The sequence below is a fragment of the Pelophylax lessonae genome (genome assembly GCF_965119305.1).
Source record: "Pelophylax lessonae genome assembly, chromosome: 5".
In the NCBI taxonomy this organism is placed as follows: Eukaryota; Metazoa; Chordata; class Amphibia; order Anura; family Ranidae; genus Pelophylax; species Pelophylax lessonae.
In genome coordinates this window covers 104,048,685-104,068,833 of record NC_138772.1, presented here as the reverse complement: position 1 = coordinate 104,068,833, position 20,149 = coordinate 104,048,685, and the positions used below count along the sequence as shown (strand labels likewise).

The window sequence follows — 20,149 nt, the reverse complement described above, 5'->3', positions numbered from 1 at the left end:
TGTAGTTGTATTCTGAACACCATGTAGTTGTCAGTGTATTCAGTCACTACAGGTGTCAGCGGTAGACGCATAAAGTAATTACTTCTGCATACAAGGTTAGCCAAGACAAATAAAATTAAAACTATGGTCTAGTTATGAATTGGGCGCTGTGTCAATTTTCATCCATTACTGAACACATTAAAGGGTCAGTTCACCAAAAACTCTGGCAGGTTTGCATGTTTCTCAGACATCGGAGGATTATCTGGTGCCGCAGTTTTTCCTGACATGGGACGGTTAGAGAAAGGTGCTGATACTTTTGGTGCATTGTGAAAATTAGATCAGTTGATGGTTGTTTAATATAGATTCATGTCAGTTAAACTCAGGATTGGGGGCTTAAAAATTAGGTTTAGAATGAAAGCCTAAGTGTAGCTAAAATTAAAAAAAAAAAAAAAAACGAAAAATCATCACAGGGTCAAACCCTAGCGTGTGCAGGGGGTGTGCCAGATGTGTAACCATTGCATGCTGTGCCAATTCCCCCATTGCCTGGGCTTACCACCCCCCCCCCCCAGTGTTGTGCTCCCGGAATGGACAGTGGTTGTGAGGGGGCTAATAAATTTGCCATTTACCGGCCCCTTTCTTTTCTAAATGAACACAGTGAACACACTCACTGTGTTCATTCATAACTGAAGCATAGTAAATTGTGAATGAACAGGAAGCTGTTCAGCACAGAGCACTACTCCATTCACTCATTGTCCAGTGGAGCTGAGGCTGCAGAGGAAGGCATGTGTGTTTGAGATTTGGGGTGCACACCCTAATGCAACTGGCTTGGCACACCTATGGACATAACTTACATTGAATAAGCTGTGTCTCCTGCGCTGATTCCTCTTCTGTTAGCAGAAATCCTCCTTGGTCCATGCCCTCCTCTCCCACCCCCTGCATCTGTAATCTTCCAGTCTGGCGATGGTTAATACAACTAAGGGGCTGTCATAGGTTCTCATCAAGAGAGCCTGACAATGCCCATCCTCTGATAACTGCTCTAGTCATAGAAGCCGTACTACAACTTCTATGAATGAAACAGGACTTAAGAATGGAAGGCGGGCAGATGATTGATAGGTCTGCCCCCTCCATTCATAGATTCTTCATGTTTCTTAGAAGCTGTGGTACAGCTGCAATGAATAGAGCAGTTTGACGGTATGGGTGCCTACGAAGGAATGTACATATTTATTGGCACCGAAAGCTCTACGCCCATTAGTATAGTACCAGGCTGCTGATGTTGAAAAGTGATGTACCACTTTCAGGAATTTCAGATCTCTGTGCTTGTATTCCCTGATTTTTACACATGCTTCGGAAATAACAAGGTGCATTCACATTCACTGGATGAGTTTTAATATTCTTTAAGCTTATTTTGCAGCAGAAGGAGTGAAATTGCAAAGTTTCGAAAAAGAACAGGTGTTTCCAAAACAACGGACCCTGAACTGGCCCCATAGGACCCGTGTATGTGAGCAGGATACACCCAAGATGGGACTTTAAAGGCGGGGTTCACTTGGCATATATAGATAAATGATAATGAAAAACAATAAGATAAAATACAATAATTTTATTGATACATGAATAACATGAAATACTAATCAACAGAGATGCAAAGCATCAATACAAATGTTTAAAATTGTGCAATAAAAGAAAGAGTTGAAGAACCATATCCTAAAGCAGCAGGGTCACACAGGTCCGACATGTTTCGCCGCCATTTTGTGGGCTTCTTCAGGGACCATAAAAATTGGTGACCTCCGAATAGGTTCTAGGTTCAAATAACATATTATAAGTATCATATATATTATTTATTTAATTTTAACATTGTAGAAAAGTCAAACATGAATCATTTGTATAGACATGTCAGATCAGACACTCACCAATATGATAAGAACCGGGGCACAATTAGTAAATCAATGGCCAATGGAGTGAAATTGCAAGGTGGCTGGAAATATGAAGGATCAATCTCGCCAATAAAAAAAGAAAGTGAGAAAAATGTAAATATGGCTCAGTCAACCAGGTTCCAGCTATAATTAAATTAGTATGTTTGGGTAGCCCAACCCTTTACATTTTATAAATAGCAAAGATAAATATAGCCTGATTTCATTAGGCATAGTCATTATACTATATTACGTTATTACATTATTATGGTGAAAGAAAAGAGTAACAATTAAGTAGTACATAGCAACCAATCAGAAATCAGCATCTAGCACCTGGCAGAAAAGGTGAGAAAGGGTATCCATGACCTGGATTGTGAACAAACTTGGATGACAGAGCACATCAATTAATATGCTAATAGGAACTTTACACATGGACAGCAGACAATATACTTTGTGATATAATGAACATTAAAGACTGGGGTATAACGAATGTCCATTAAATTACTTCTACTAAATCTCATCCTGTTTGTGTGTAGCTCAGAGACTCGGCATTGTAGAAGCTCCAGCAAAACCATTAACTGATGATGAATGGAAGACAGCAAAGCAGAGATCTGTTGAGCAGGGTGAATCTTTACAACCCTGTGCCATATGCAAAGAAGAGTTTGAACTGCACCCACAGGTAAAGTACAGAATTCAGAACCTCCGCTATTTTATTTTTTCATCAGTTTTACCCTTAGTTTTCACTTTACCACTTTATCATATTGTTTCCTTTACAGGTGCTGCTTTCCTGCTCCCATGTATTTCACAGGGTAAGGGGACTATTTTAATTGTAATGGTGCATTTTTACCACAGTCGTGGATTGCTGGGATCTTTATTTTAGTCAGTTCGTTTTAAATAGATGTTGTTTTTTAAAGGCTTTTTTTCTCTTTTTTAAGTTTTGGAAGAAAGGAGTAGAGCCTCTGTCGAGTCGAGCCCTGTAGAGCCCCTGTCGAGTTTATACCACTGTCTGTATCCCCACTGGGGAGGTTTACCTATCCGTTTGTCTTGGTGATCATTGTCAGAGAGACAGAAACTATTAGAAAATCCTCCAAATGTAAAACCTGTGACAACTCTCTAATGGTGTCCATACGCGCTTCGATAAATGATCAATTTCTTTCTGATCAATCTCTGCTGGTAGGAATAAATGATCTATAGTTGATAACCCATTCAATTAACGTGCCACACATGGGGAAGTAGAGTTCAACCAATAGTTAGGATATGACTGATATGATATGAACATATGATCGTAAGTTCTTGACTAGATCTCTGTTTCCACTATATAATTTCATATTTTGGTTGATCAAAATACAGTTGTAATCCAATTCACTGTCTAATAGTCAAATTTGTGGGATAGTTGTCAGATAGTTGATCCATGGATCCCACACTTTGTCATTTAAGATAGCCGTTAACCTTTCATTTATCATAATCCAGGAGAGTTTGTGCTAAAGCTCATCAAAAGGTATGACCGCCAATTTTCTGGACCTAGCAATGATAAATTTTGCTGACACAAATATATAAGTGATGAGTCTCCTCCGATATCTCGGTACCTTCTCCACCACACTGACTAGTAACGCCTGTTTCGAGGATTTGATAAGGTTAATTTGTGTGAGCAAAAAAATGTCATTCTTGATTCTAAACACTCTTTCTAAGCCATTCTGCAATGTAATGGATGAAAGTCACAGTTTCCCCTATGAGCAATATTATTTCATTCCATGGGGACTGGGCAGTTTTTCCTGCTTGTTATCTTCCTGCACATTGGTCCCTTTACCACCTCCTGAATTCTCCTGTTTCTGAAGCCAATGAAAGAGGATTTGGCTGTTGGAAGTGATTCCTCCACCAATTCAAGGTGAGCATATCAAAGCAGGCAGTGATGTGGACACCCATAGATAGACCCTAGGAAGTAAACAAAATAGGAGAGAAGGGTCACCATTGACTGTGACTTTGGTTAAGTAAAATGGACTTTACCAGGGCGACTTGTCAGGCGACTTGTCAGCCTGACAAGTCGCGCTCACTCGCGGTCCATTGACTGCTACAGGACCCATTCTAATAGGAGCGGCACAAGTCGCTCCGACTTAGAAAAAGGGTCCTGTACTACTTCGGGGCAACCTCGGAGCGACTTGCATAGACTTCCATTATGTGAAGTCCATGCAAGTCGCCCCAAAGTCGTGGTGCATGGGAATGCACAAGTCGCCCCCGAAGTAGTACAGAGTCGTGCCGCCCCAGTGTGAACCGAGTCTTAGGGTATTTTTCATACCGGTTCATAGTGGTTAGTTAGAGGGGAGTGGGAGGGAGGGTGCTAAGATCCTGGAGTTGGACTTTAAGTAGATATCAACAAATAAAGCACATATCTCTGACCATCATTGATCCTTAACAATCTCCTAAAAATGTTTTTGTATTTTTTGCCTGGTACCTTTAACTATTTGTTACATAGAATTGCATACTCTCTAAAGCTGCCCATACATATTGAAGGTAATTGATGTGGATTTGCTCACCATTATATTGTACAAGGATCTTAACAGTCTAATAAATTTCTATGCAAACAGGAAGGCTGTTGAATTGCATAGATGTCGGTAAATCTAAATACGATTACACAATCAGACTTCTAAATGTGTGTCTGGTATATTGCACTTATCTTGCATTACTGTATGTGTTTCTTTGGAGGTATGTTTGGAAGCCTATGAGAGGTTTGCTGGCAGGAAGGTGTGTCCAATGTGCAGAAAGAATCACTATCAGACAAGAGTGATACATGATGGAGCTCGACTATTCAGAATGAAATGTGCTACCAGGTAATGTGATCTGTGTAAAACACCTGCAAATTGATAACATTAACCTCTTTCTGACCACTTGTAAGACACATTAAGGGTGAATTCACACATACTGCAGTGACAGGTATTTTACTGCATTGCAAAAAGGCTTGTCTGCAAAGACACACTTCAAGTAAAGTACACTTCAAATAAAGTTTGTAGAAAACAAAAATAAAAAAGAGAGTCGTGTAAAGCTCCACACTGCCCCCTACTGCAGCTGGCAGCTGAGAGCTTCTGGAGTGGTGAATCACTCCGACAGGTTTCCGTTGTAGTGTGACTTCACCCTTTAAGATAGAATTCTTGTATTGAGCATATTGCACCAATTGGTTGGGTTCAGTTTCAAATAGGCACACTGTCTGCATAGATTATGTTGCAAATTGTGGCTTGTGTGTGATAGGAATGTTAGCTTGTAAGCTCTTTCACAGATGAAATTGGTTAAGGTAGAATGAAGACCCAAGTAAAGCTGTCCATAGATAGATCGTAATTTGGCCAGTTTAGCAGAGACCAGCTGATTTTCGATCCATCTACGTCCATCCCCAGTTCCGCAGAAGTCAACCTAATGATCAAATTCTCTCGAACCAGCTTGTTGGAAAACTTTCCTTCGATCGGTGCTTGTGTGGATTGGGAAATCTGTTCAGTTTTTTTTTAAATGAAAAAACTGGCCAAAGTATGGCCAGCCAAAGAAAGCAGCTTGCCCCCACCCCACGATCCCTATAATTGATGTTATTTAGGATTGCAGAAGGGACAGAAAAGCTGCCCCATTTGGGTTGTTTTATTGACTTGGCTTTTCCCCATTAGACACCAACAATGGCATCCTCCCTTGTAAATAGACTGACGGGTGCATTACTTTCATTATATAGGAAAACAATTGTGAAATGGTTTCCACTTTTAATATACCAGCAAATATTACCTCCAAACTATTTCAGTCCTTTATCGATTCTGTTCTTTCCACCAGTAATACCATTCTAATCTATATGTCTATCTGTCTATCTTGAGTGACATAATTACACAAGATTTCTGTTCTGTATTGTCACTACAATTCCATTACTAAGGATTCAAGCATGCTGGAGAGGATACATAGTGAGAAAATGGTACAAAAAGTTACGCCAAACAACGCCTCCTAAAGACCCTGGATTGCGGAAGAAGTTCTTTGAAAAAAAGGTATCTATTAATTTTCCTTGGGGCAAGAATGATATTAATATTATTTTGTATCGCACGCCATCTAGCTTTGGAGATTTCCAGAAAGACACTGGAATCTTATAGCACTGTGAACTTTTGCTCATCTTGTTTCATTTCATTTATTATGGATTGCACTTAAAAGCAGTAAATCAGTGGGAAATCGTAGGTCATCCCCATTTACTCATAAAACGTCAGTCACACTAATAACTTTATGATGTTCTAAGGGAGAGAGTGAGGAGGTGAAAATGTTCCGATATAACCACAAGGCATTTAGTTGTGTGTTGTTATTCTACATTGTGGAATGTTGATGTAACTTATATTATATGACATAAACTCTTTCTCAGCAGGCTTATAAAAGGTGTTCACCAATTTTAAGAGTCAGTCGACCCCGAACAGATATTTTAGTTTGTTGCAGATAATAGTTATAGCGTCGGATTTCATTTATGTTGTACACAAGGTGTTTTATTATGCTGTCATTTATGACTACGCATTTTTGAGGCTGCCTAGTCCTGAACATATCAAATAAAATCAAGTGTATGTTTAAAGCAGATCTTTACTGTATCTGAGCGCCACAAACTGAGAACACTGTTTAATACATTTTTAATATTTTAAGCAAACTCACCCATCCATCCATGTCTCCGTGCTTTTTTCTGTTGAAAAAGCACTTTGAAATATACTCCCTAGCCTTTTTTTCTCAGAGAATAGGTGCAGGAACTCTCACTTTTGGAGTTACCCCTTGTCTCCGCCCCCTAGCTACCTCCGAGCCCCATACCTAGGTTCCACCCCCTACCCACCTCACAATACTGCCCCTTTTAGAGAATACAGAATTAAGTATCATTTGTGGTACTAGGTAATTTGTATGGGATTTGTTAAAAATAACAAGAAAAGCAGTAAAATAACAACAAGGACATCCCCCAGCAACAGTAGATCCCACCAGCAACAATGGACCAAACACAACAAAATACACCCAGCAACAATAGACCCTCAGCAGCAACAACAGATCCCCCAACAGACAGCATCAATAGACCCTCCAGCATCCATTTACAATAGATGGTTTCCTCAACAGTAGATCCCTCTCAGCAACAACTGACCCCCCCCCCCCCGCAGCACATAAGACCAACCCCAGCAACAATAGACCCCTCTATTGATTCAGTGCTGGAGGTGCCAGAACTGCGTTCCCCCCGCGTTCCCGCTGAAAAAAAGCCCTGCTCCCTAGCATTTCTAGCCATGACCATCTTGAGTAAGGGCAGATGATTCATGTAGCATTTACTTCCTGGAATCCATCTGCCCTTAGCTTAGGCATTCATGCAGGAGGGCATGTTTAGCTGAGAAAACCCCTCCATCAGATCAAGGAAAAAAAATGCCCATGAAAACTCCTGGGATTTATGACATTGTTTTTGCCTAGGCCAGAAACTTGGAAGCAACTAAAGAAATGTATTAAAGTTTAAAACAAGTAAATATAAAATACCTTCCATCTATTTACTAATGCTAACAGCATAAGAATTAAAAGTAGTTCATGTTTATTGAGAGAGTTTGGTTTTGCTTTAAAGTGTATTTCAGGGAAAATCCCCAAAAAAAAAAAAATATATGCTGTACATCTCTGCAATACATGCAAATTTCCCTAAGTTTTAATTTGATCTTTCAGAAATTCAATCAGCTCTTAATTCCTTTTGTGGGCTGACAACACAAAGCATATTATAGACTGAGTGGTGTCAGCCTTGCCAAATTTTCTATGGCTAAACCTGGTCATAGACAGAGCGAATTTCTTTCCTGCAACCATGGATTGACAGGGCAATCCCTTCCACCAAGCCATTGTATTCTCCCAGTAACAGGGGGGTTTGAGCGTGATTATTGCTATACCAGCCAATAGCTGGTTATCCCAGGTAAAATCCAGCAGGCTGGCTGTAACCAAGTTGATTGATCGATCAACTTGGGTACATTCAGCCTGCCCATACATGGTTTAAATCTCGGCTGGTTCCTACTGAACCGGCCGAGATTTGAACCATCTATGGCCAGCCTAGACCACTCATACCCTTCCACTGTCCCCATCTTTACAACATACTGTAGACACCAATTGTTCTGTAAACCAAGATAAGAAATAGGAGGGCTTATTAGATTTCCTGGGATAACACAAGAAGTGTGCACAAAACACAGGACAGCTCTGAATTTCTGACATGATCAACAGTTTTTCGTTTTTTTGTACTTATCGAACAGATAACAAATCCTTTAACATATCAAAATGGAGCAAACAAAAGAAATTCATTGTTGGGAATTTACATACATTTTAATTTGGGTAAGGCTGGGTTCACACTATCGTGATGCCAGACATTGCATGTGATTCGCACCGCATTGCTGTGCAGATCACATGCGATGTCTGTGCAATGTGAATACAGCTGGCTGAATTTGCATCGCATTCAGACCAAAAAGGTGCAGAACCCTTTTTTGGTCCACACTGGAATCGGATTGCATGGGTGTTTACACCCATGTGATCTGCCTCCTGTCCAATTTTTTTTTTTTTAAAGCCCGTAGCGTGTGCAACACACTCAAAAGACTCCACCCGGTGCATAAAAAAGTGCACACACACAAAGTGAGAACACAAAAAGTGCACAGGGTGTGCGAAACTAGTGGTCTTCACTCCGAAGAGGTAGGACCCGAACCTCGATCCCCCGGGGCGCAAGACTCCTGACAGGGATTTAAGGTACTCATGGTCTGTCTGGCCGAAACCAGACCGACCCCGTTCTTCAGGGGGACTGCCGAAACAGCCCCCACCGAGTACTAAGTGGGGCTCCCCCGAAGGGAGACCCCGTGAGAGAGGGCGGACTTAGCCAAAAGGCCATATCCACCCCCTCCCAAGACTCAAGGTAGGGCCCGAGGACCCACACCCTACAAGTCGTGCAAAATAAAGAAAACAAAGGTGATAGTGCAGGTGACAAACTACAAAGAAAAAGAGACAAACAAAACAAAGAGTGGGGAAGGGGAAGTGGGGAAAGTGCTATGGTGCCATGTGAGGAACCAAGGCAGGCCTTCCAGCCGGAATAAAAAATTCCTCTGGTGCAAGCCAAAAGGCCTGTCCCAAGAGGCAGGTGCGGAAAAAGTGTGCATAGTGCAGTGACCAAGGTGCCAAAATAACTCAGGCGAGCTGCCCCTCACCAGTGAGAAATCAAGGCACCCCTGGGCTGCCACCCCAGGGGCACTTACACTACGGGCTTTTTCTATCCCGGCCCAGCCGTGTCAATATGCGGTGTTATCAACATCAGGAAATTTACCTTGAAAAAGTACACATAGACAGAAAGGGCTACAAAGAGGCTGTAGGAGGCTGTAGTGGTTCTTCAGAGAGGCTGTAGTGGTTCTTCAGAGAGGCGGTAGTGGGTCTTCAGAGAGGCTGTAGGGGTTCTTCAAAGAGGCTGTAGTGGTTTTTCAGAGAGGCTGTAGGGGTTCTTCAGAGAGGCTGTAGGGGTTCTTCAGAGAGGCTGTAGTCGTTTTTCAGAGAGGTTGTAGTGGGTCTTCAGAGAGGCTGTATTGGTTCTTCAGAGAGGCTGTAGTGGGTCTTCAGAGAGGCTGTAGTGGGTCTTCAGAGAGGCTGTAGTGGGTCTTCAGAGAGGCTGTAGGGGTTTTTCAGAGAGGCTGTAGTGGGTCTTCAGAGAGGCTGTAGTGGGTCTTCAGAGAGGCTATAGTGGTTTTTCTGAGAGGCTGTAGTGGATCTTAAGAGAGGCTATAGTGGTTCTTCAGAGAGGCTGTAGTGGGTCTTCAGAGAGGCTGTAGTGGGTCTTCAGAGAGGCTATAGTGGGTCTTCAGAGAGGCTGTAGTGGGTCTTCAGAGAGGCTGTAGTGGTTTTTCAGAGAGGCTGTAGTGGGTCTTCAGAGAGGCTGTATTGGTTTTTCAGAGAGGCTGTAGGGGTTCTTCAGAGAGGCTGTAGTGGTTTTTCAGAGAGGCTGTAGTGGTTCTTCAGAGAGGCTGTAGTGGGTCTTCAGAGAGGCTGTAGTGGTTCTTCAAAGAGGCTGTAGGGGTTCTTCAGAGAGGCTGTAGTGGTTTTTCAGAGAGGCTGTAGTGGGTCTTCAGAGAGGCTGTAGTGGTTTTTCAGAGAGGTTGTAGTGGGTCTTCAGAGAGGCTGTATTGGTTCTTCAGAGAGGCTGTAGTGGTTTTTCAGAGAGGTTGTAGTGGGTCTTCAGAGAGGCTGTGGTGGTTTTTCAGAGAGGTTTTAGTGGGTCTTCAGAGAGGCTGTATTGGTTCTTCAGAGAGGCTGTAGTGGTTCTTCAGAGAGGCTGTAGTGGGTCTTCAGAGAGGCTGTAGTGGTTCTTCAGAGAGGCTGTAGGGGTTCTTCAGAGAGGCTGTAGTGGTTTTTCAGAGAGGCTGTAGTGGGTCTTCAGAGAGGCTGTAGGGGTTCTTCAGAGAGGTTGTAGTGGGTCTTTAGAGAGGCTGTAGGGGTTTTTCAGAGAGGCTGTAGTGGTTTTTCAGAGAGGCTGTAGTGGGTCTTCAGAGAGGCTGTAGGGGTTTTTCAGAGAGGTTGTAGTGGGTCTTTAGAGAGGCTGTAGGGGTTCTTCAGAGAGGCTGTAGTGGTTTTTCAGAGAGGTTGTAGTGGGTCTTCAGAGAGGCTGTAGTGGGTCTTCAGAGAGGCTGTAGTGGGTCTTCAGAGAGGCTGTAGGGGTTTTTCAGAGAGGCTGTAGTGGGTCTTCAGAGAGGCTGTAGGGGTTTTTCAGAGAGGCTGTAGGGGTTTTTCAGAGAGGCTGTAGTCGTTTTTCCGAGAGGCTGTAGTGGGTCTTCAGAGAGGCTATAGTGGTTCTTCAGAGAGGCTGTAGTGGTTTTCCGAGAGGCTGTAGTGGGTCTTCAGAGAGGCTATAGTGGTTTTTCAGAGAGGCTGTAGGGGTTCTTCAGAGAGGCTGTAGGGGGTCCTCAGAGAGGCTGTAGGGGTTCTTCAGAGAGGCTGTAGGGGTTCTTCAGAGAGGCTGTAGGGGATCTTCAGAGGGGCTGTAGGGGTTCTTCAGAGAGGCTGTAGGGGTTCTTCAGAGAGGCTGTAGTGGTTTTTCAGAGAGGCTGTAGTGGGTCTTCAGAGAGGCTGTAGGGGTTCTTCAGAGAGGCTGTGGGTCTTCAGAGAGGCTGTAGTGGGTCTTCAGAGAGGCTGTAGGGGTTCTTCAGAGAGGCTGTAGGGGTTCTTCAGAGAGGCTGTAGGGTTTCTTCAGAGAGGCTGTAGGGGATCTTCTGAGAGGCTGTAGGGGTTCTTCAGAGAGGCTGTAGTGGGTCTTCAGAGAGGCTGTAGTGGGTCTTCAGAGAGGTTGTAGGGGTTCTTCAGAGAGGCTGTAGGGTTTCTTCAGAGAGGCTGTAGGGGTTCTTCAGAGAGGCTGTAGTGGGTCTTCAGAGAGGCTGTAGGGGTTCTTCAGAGAGGCTGTAGGGGTTCTTCAGAGAGGCTGTAGGGTTTCTTCAGAGAGGCTGTAGGGGTTCTTCAGAGAGGCTGTAGTGGGTCTTCAGAGAGGCTGTAGGGGTTCTTCAGAGAGGCTGTAGGGGTTCTTCAGAGAGGCTGTAGGGGTTCTTCAGAGAGGCTGTAGGGGTTCTTCAGAGAGGCTGTAGTGGGTCTTCAGAGAGGCTGTAGTGGGTCTTCAGAGAGGCTGTAGGGGTTCTTCAGAGAGGTTGTAGTGGTTTTTCAGAGAGGCTGTAGTGATGCTGATATGTAAGCAAGGGTAAAAACAAAATGTTTATGTTAACAAAGGCCATATTTTATGGTACGCAGTACATTAATAAACTGTCATTCAGTTAGGGTTTCTACGTACCTTAAACTAGAAATGTCTGTATAACATTGTAGAGGACCATTAGATAGACCACCAGGAAATACACTTAATAAGGTACACAGTAATATAATGGACTGAAGGAAAATCTCCTTTCCAAGCTTTGATTAGAAGAACTCTGTTAATTAACAGGGAGTTAAAATTTAGCCCCAAAGTGCTGTAATATATCATTAGAATTAGAAAAAAGATCAATTTTACTAACATGGAAGTCCTTCAAGGTATTTCCTCTTCGTGGCAAATTCCTCTAACCTGCAGACAGCGTTGTTATGGGCTCGGAATATTGAAGGTGAATCATAGTCTTCTACTTGTTTCTGAGTTACTGTTTATTGTGTCCCAGACATGAACTGAGAATGATATGTTTATTACCCATCTGACAGAGCCACAGTAGTTTTACTGAGATCTAAGAGTCCCTAAAAGGTCACAGCAACTATCTCATTTATGCCAATATCCACAATCCGTGTGTACAGAAAGCAAACTCTTACCTAGAATGCAGCCAGTGCTGTTGCAAGCCACTTTGATCCTTACCTATAAACCGTGCTTGCACAAGCCATTTAATTGAAGCAGCTCATTTTACGGGGGCCATTAAATCTTTTTCATATGCATTACATTATCTGGAGCAGGATTTAATGCTAGTTCTGCTCTTTATAAGGAGTTGACTTGGCTGTGAAACAACATTGAAGGCTGTAGAAGTTTTCCGGCCATGAGAGATTTTTTCGACAAACCTTTTCATTTTAAATCTTGCCAAACACTAGACTGACCATGGGGCTTATTTATTCGTTTGACCAGGACAGGGCAAACATTGTGTTGTCAGGCTTGAGCTGGCTCCAAGCAGCGGCTGGCAGAAGGATTTTAACCCTGTAATATCTTATCAGAGATCCCTTGATACATTGTAAATTCCAGCCCTTTCATTTTACTCTTCAAGATCTCAATAAATCAACACATTAGTAAGCAATTTGCTGACATTAAGATGGATTACTTGAAAAAGAAAAAATGACTCCTCCAAGTGCAAGAAGTCCACCTGAGTTCTTTTGTTGGAATTTTTCTCTGTCTCTATATATACTTTGTTTTCTAGACATTTGTATTCTACTTGCAATACTTTAGCTAACTTGAGCATTGTGCATCTGTTAACACGTCTTTGTTGCTTTACTGGCTGGGTAGAGAATGAGAACCAGTTACAGATGATTAGCTCTTTGTTGCATTTTTGTGTATACGATGCCTTTTAATGGAAAAGATTTAAAAATAACCTTTCACCCACAGATATTCTAAGCTGTGATGGCATACAAGAGATGATGCTGTTGTGCTGTTGGAATAGGGAGGGTCGGTTGCTTTGATGTTCCAGGATTTTCTATAAGAAAATCAGTTTTTATTATGTTACTTGGTATCAAACTGCCTGGAGGTCATAACCCCACCAGGGGAGTAAAGTTGGCCACACACTGTAAGATTTCTCATTCATTCAGCCCTGTTGAGAGAAAATTGATGATTCCTTCATCCACGCTGAACCATGTGGATCTTCCCTGCTGGCTAATGTATTTTGACAGCTAGCACCCGCGGCTGTCAGAGTACCTAAACAGTGCCTGCATCTGACTGGATGCAGAGGTGCTATTTGACTGATCATTTTCCATCCAGCTTCTTTATATTCAGATCAAAAGTTGTTGGGTGGGAGGGTGCCAACTGGGTGACAAATTTTGGCACGTTCATTCGCTCTTTTTACAGGCAGCTTTAAAATAGATATATGGTCAAAAGTTAAAATCAGAAGTTGTACAGACTGCCAATACCAAGAAGTAACACTGTTTGTTTTGTCACATCCTACCTCTGCGATAACATAGTCTTTGTACTGTTTATTCCTCCATCCTGCCAACAGAATACTTGATGTCCTATTTCCAGTGCTATCACTGTGATGTCATCCTTTGCTGTAGTGGTGCACCACACCCATCACCTATTATGTGTTTTATTTATCGACAGTCCACTGCTCCAACCTGGGTTGAGATAATGCAGGCACATACATGCCCCTTTGCAGCAGCCTCACCCACATTCAAACATTCCCAAGTGAAGAAGGACCTTGTTCATGGTAACAATCATTCTGAATAGAAAAAAAAATGCAGATTTTTGGATAGACTTAGCTAAACTATTTGTTTATCAAAAGCAATAATAAAAAAAAAAAAAAAATTGGCCGTGGTGTAAAGAAACAATCAAAAAATTGTGTATACACATCAAGTAAAGACAGAAAAAACACCCAGTCCAATGGTGAGTCCATTCAAGACGTATTGCGCCAATTTCTGTGCTTCAATATCACTCCAATTATGTGTGACAACCATGGATATGGTTAATGTAGCGACAGGTGAATCACTGCAGTGCTCCTCCACTATATATTTAAAATGGAGAGTTGACTCCAAATTATAAGAGTCACAAGCGCAGTATAGCAAAATATCCCTCAGGATGAAGACCCCTGGTTACTGGCTTCCTTCTGGGTATGGACTTCCTTCTGGGTAATAGTCACTCAATCCAACATAGCATGGGTAAAGAGTAAAAGACATTCCCATAGTGTGATACTGTATGTAAATCATAGATAAAACCATCATACTACTCACATTATGATAGTTGAAAACAAGCATATATGAAAGGAAACAATCCCGGGAATCAGTCCGGCAGCCTCGTGCAGTCGGCGGGCGTGGTAAAATAATAACTGTGGACTCCGCCCTTAACACGCTAAACTTTTTGATTATATCAACTAAATACACCCCAGATATACTAAAACTGAACTCTGTGAGGGAGAATTCAACAAAAAAACACAACCCAGGGTGTCAGAGAGAAGAGGGGAGCATCTAAAGATTGCAGGTAAGTATTACAGCATATTCTTTTACAGCTATCTCTTCATTAGCTTTTAACCCTTGCAGTTTAGGGAGGCCCACTGTAGTTTTTTTCTGTAATTCCCAGAGTTCAACTTTAAAACAAATGAAGGTGTTCAAAGTCTTTTAACCCTTGCAGTTTAGGGAGCCCCACTGTAGTTGTTTGTGTAATTCCCAGAGTTCAGCTTTAGGCTGGGTTCACACTAGAGCAAAGTGGATACGGGTTTCCCCGCATCCAATTTGCATGTCAGGAGACTGTGACCGACTCTCAATGGAGCTGGTTCACACAGCTCCAGGATGGCTGCGGAGTGGTTTGCAGAAGAGTCCTGTGCGTCTTCTGATCAGTTTCAGGTCCGAATCCAGCCAAAAATTCAGGCCTGATTCGTCCCTGAAACAGAGAACGGGGCCGTACGGGACCCCTGCTGTGAGCCGCTCCGCACAGCAGTGTGAACCCAGCCTTAAAATTAAGGTGTTCAAAGTCTTACAGTAGGTTTTCTCTAACCTCCCTGGCGGTATGATTATGTCAGGAATTCTGTACCAAAAGCGGTACAATTTTTTTCACGGCAATTTGGCGTTATGTATTATAGTCCTACAATTCTTAGTAATTACTGACTTAAACCTGACCAAAACAAGACTCTAGTAGACATCCCACCAGATGTGATAAATTTGAAATGCAAACGCATGAATTATAATCTAATAAATAATATAATTTTATTATATAATATATAATATATATATATATATATATATATATATATATATATATATATATATATATGTGTGTGTGTGTATATATATATATATATATATATATACAGTGGGTACGGAAAGTATTCAGACCCCCTTAAATTTTTCACTCTTTGTTATATTGCAGCCATTTGCTAAAATCATTTAGGTTCATTCTTCTTCCTCATGAATGTACACATAGCACCCCATACTGACAGAAAAACACAGAATTGTTGACATTGTTGCAGATTTATTAAAAAAGAAAAACTGAAATATCACATGGTCCTAAGTATTCAGACCCTTTGCTCAGTATTTAGTAGAAGCCTCCTTTTGATCTAATACAGCCAGGAGTCTTTTTGGGAAAGATGCAACAAGTCTTTCACACCTGGATTTGGGGATCCTCTGCCATTCCTCCTTGCAGATCCTCTCCAGTTCTGTCAGGTTGGATGGTAAACGTTGGTGGACAGCCATTTTTAGGTCTCTCCAGAGATGCTCAATTGGGTTTAAGTCAGGGCTCTGGCTGGGCCATTCAAGAACAGTCACGGAGTTGTTGTGAAGCCACTCCTTCGTTATTTTAGCTGTGTGCTTAGGGTCATTGTCTTGTTGGAAGGTAAACCTTCGGCCCAGTCTGAGGTCCAGAGCACTCTTGAGAAGGTTTTTGTCCAGGATATCTCTGTACTTAGCCGCATTCATCTTTTCCTCGATTGCAACCAGTCGCCCTGTCCCTGCAGCTGAAAAACACCCCCACAGCATGATGCTGCCACCACCATGCTTCACTGTTGGGACTGTATTGGACAGGTGATGAGCAGTGCCTGGTTTTCTCCACACATACTGCTTAGAATTAAGGCCAAAAAGTTCTATTTTGGTCTCATCAGACCAGAGAATCTTATTTCTCACCATCTTGGAGTCCTTCAGGTGTTTTTTAGCAAACTCCATGCGGGCTTTCATGTGTCTTACACTGAGGAGAGGCTTCTGTCGGGCCACTCTGCCATAAAGCCCCGACTGGTGGAGGGCTGCAGTGATGGTTGACTTTCTACAACTTTCTCCCATCTCCTGACTGCATCTCTGGAGCTCAGCCACAGTGATCTTTGGGTTCTTCTTTACCTCTCTCACCAAGGCTCTTCTCCCCCGATAGCTCAGTTTGGCCGGATGGCCAGCTCTAGGAAGGGTTCTGGTCGTCCCAAACGTCTTCCATTTGAGGATTATGGAGGCCACTGTGCTCTTAGGAACCTTAAGTGCAGCAGAAATCTTTTTGTAACCTTGGCCAGATCTGTGCCTTGCCACAATTCTGTCTCTGAGCTCTTCAGGCAGTTCCTTTGACCTAATGATTCTCATTTGCTCTGACATGCATTGTGATCTGGAAGGTCTTATATAGACAGGTGTGTGGCTTTCCTAATCAAGTCCAATCAGTATAATCAAACACAGCTGGACTCAAATGAAGGTGTAGAACCATCTCAAGGATGATCAGAAGAAATGGAAAGCACCTGAGTTAAATATATGAGTGTCACAGCAAAGGGTCTGAATACTTAGGACCATGTAATATTTCAGTTTTTCTTTTTTAATAAATCTGCAACAATGTCAACAATTCTGTGTTTTTCTGTCGGTATGGGGTGCTATGTGTACATTCATGAGGAAGAAGAATGAACTTAAATGATTTTAGCAAATGGCTGCAATATAACAAAGAGTGAAAAATTTAAGGGGGTCTGAATACTTTCCGTACCCACTGTATATATACATATACATATACATACATGTGTATATATATATATATATATGTGTGTGTGTGTGTATATATACATATACATACATATATATACATATATATATGTATATATATATATATATATATATATATATATATATATATATATATATAATATAAATGTTATGTGTGTGTTTGTGTTTTGTGCAACGTTCAACGTTTGAATTTCCCTCCCTAGTTCCGCTCCCATGCAGCATTGCTGCTGCAGGGAACGGAACCAGGAAGTCATCACACCGACGGAGGACGGACGAGCGGCGGGGATCTCAGATGGCTGGCGATCACAGCAATGGGAGATCATCGCTGGATCACCAGGAGAAGGTAAGAGACACCGCTGCTCGCTCGGCACATCCACCCCGAGCATGACTCGGGGATACCAATAACAGCATAGAAAATCCACCCCGAGTCACGCTCGGGGATACCGCTAAGGTGGTTAAAAGTGGCCACAGCCTGAGTAGAAAAGCCTGTTCCCTGCCAGTATTGCGTTAAGAAGGATGTTTGACCTCTGTGTGGAAGCAGTTGTCTCTTTGCAGTGGTCCAGCATGTCATTTACTGAGTTAGATCTGCAATTAGCAAACCTCTGCTCTTAACTTTGAATTACCTGCCAACATAAATGAGCTGTGATGTTGCAAACATTTTGCAAGGAAGTTCCTTTTATAGAAGTGTGCATGTTTTGCTCAGGTGAATGTAGGAAAAAGTAGAGGGTGTACCATGGCCATTTAAATCTTCTTTAAGTGCACTGAGCAGTGATATAAGACATTAGACTTAATTCACAAAGCTTTAAAGCTGAGTGAGCTTACCTTACCTTCAACAGTCCACGTCCCATGCCGGCATCTTCTGCTGGGTGCCAGTCTTTGGCTGTCTTCATTGGATGATGTGCAGTCATTGCAGCACGCAGGTGCTGTGCCAGAATGTAAACTGAACTGCACTTATGCAGCTCAGTGTACATTCCATTGAAGACTGCGAACAGGCAGATAGAAGAGACTCTGCATATCTTTTCTGAAATAAAAAGCCTGCCTGCCTGCTCACAGATTTTTTCTGTGGTTTTGGTTCCGCTTTAACACAAAGATAAGAGTTCATTTTTTATTCATATAGATGCAATTTTAAAATCTCATTTGACTGATTAAACTGTCACGTTGTTTGGAACCATGTATCCTCATCCTGGTGTTGTAGCTCTGTGGATTGAAGGATTGTGGATTGGTTTGTGGTTCTTATTTCCAAGCTTCTGTTTTTTGTTTTGATAAAGAATATGTAAACCCCAACTTAATTACAATTACATTAAAAAAAAAAAAAAAAAAAGGGTTCCTCATGGTGTCAAGAATGGACTATGACTGTCTAATTTGTGTTGAAACATGTGTAGGCTCCATTGAAAGTCCGTGGGACTGGGTGACAATGTAGGACCAGAATTAGGAGATAGGGGCAGAGCGGTCACCCTATAACAGCAGTGTATATAAAAAAAAACAATTGCCTATTTTTTTTTAAATAAAAAATCTCCTTCTGATCCCCTGAAGACTCTTTGGGGTTGATTTACTAAAACTGGAGAGTGCAAAATCTGGTGCAGCTCTGCATAGAAACCGATCATAGAAACCAAACAAGCTGGAACTAGTTGGAAGCTCCAGTTTTAGTAAATCACCCACTTTGTGCCCACTTCCGGTCTACATGCATACACTCCAGGGATGGCTGTATAATGCTTTTTAGGACAGGTTTTCTTGTAAAAGAAACAGTGGACTGTGCCTTTGTAAAGTGTGTTGAATTGTGCACTTGTAGCCTCTATTGGAAGTTCAAGTGACAGTGCTACTCTGCAATGTCAATATTCCCATTGCACACATTCCTGGAATGGGCTTCAAGATAGCAGATGCTGCAGTAACAACTAGCTGGAGACAGGAAACTTCATAAATCAATGAACATATTTGCCAGCACATCAGGGTGAGTTGCCAAATATGTTTATTGAGGGTAACTCTTCAGAAGCACAAATGTGATACAGAAAGTGTTCTCACCCTATAACTGGAAGTGTCAAAACATCTTTACATAGTTAGTGACCAGTCCATCCAGTTCAACCTATGATGAGTGTGTGTTTATGTCAAAAGTACATTGTATACCCCTGTATGTTGTGGTCTTTAAGGTTCCCATCTAATAGTTTTTTGAAACTATCAATGCTCCTCGCTAGTACCACTGCTTGTGGAAGAGAATTCCACATCCTTACCGCTCTGGCGGTATAGAACCCTTTATGCAGTTTAAGGTTAAACCACTTCTCTTCTAATTTTAGCGAATGGTCGCGAGTCCTTTTATATTCCCTTTCACTGAATAGTTTTTTCCCTATGCTAGGGTCACCAGTACGCTGTTTTATACATTGATATCATATCCCCTTCTCAAGTGTCTCTTCTCCAGAGAGAATAAGTTCAATGCTTGCAGTCTTTCCTCATAGCTAAGATCCTCCAGTCCCTTTATTAGCTTTGTTGTCCTTCTCTGGACTCTTTCCAGTTCCAGCACATCCCTCCTGAGGACCGATGCCTAGAACTTGACAAAATACTCCAGATGCGGCCGGACCAGAGTCTTGTAGAGTTAGAGAATTAACGTTTTATCTCTGGAGTAAATCCCCTTTTTAATACATGCCAATATTCTGTTGGCTTTGCTTGCATCAGCTTGGCATTGCATGTCATTGCTGAGCTTGTCATCTACTACGACCCTCAGGTCCTTTTCCATCTTAGATTCCCCCAAAGGCTCTCCCTCTAGTGAGTAACTTGCGTTCGTATTTCTGGCACCCAAATGCATTACCTTACTTTTTTCAACGTTAAACCTTATTTGGCATGTAGCTGCCCACCCCAATATTTTGTTCAGGTCTTCTTCTAAGGTTTCCACATCCTGCGTAGAAATTTTTGGCCCCTGCTTAATTTAGTATTGTCTGCAAATACGGAGATTGTGTTGTTTATCCCATCCTCTAGGTCGTTTATGTATAAATTAAATAGGATTGGTCCCAGGACAGATCCTTGGGGGACCCCACTTTCCACACCAGACCATTCCAAGTACTCTCCATTTATCACCACCCTTTGGACTCGCCCCTGAAGCCAGCTTTTGATCCAGGTACTCACTCTATGGTCCTTACCTACGTACCTTAGTTTGTACAGTAAGCGTT

The 20,149-nt window shown here is 42.2% G+C and overlaps 1 protein-coding gene across 1 annotated transcript in view; it reads left to right on the top strand.

Annotated features, from left to right (window-relative positions):
- Positions 1-20,149, top strand: part of RNF32 (ring finger protein 32) — a 57,407-nt gene that overhangs the window by 25,247 nt on the left and 12,011 nt on the right. Inside the window, exons 4-7 of the mRNA XM_082258812.1 lie at positions 2,423-2,565; positions 2,663-2,695; positions 4,587-4,711; positions 5,782-5,890. Coding sequence (XP_082114938.1) covers positions 2,423-2,565; positions 2,663-2,695; positions 4,587-4,711; positions 5,782-5,890 — 410 coding nt within the window. The remainder of the gene's footprint in view (positions 1-2,422; positions 2,566-2,662; positions 2,696-4,586; positions 4,712-5,781; positions 5,891-20,149) is intronic.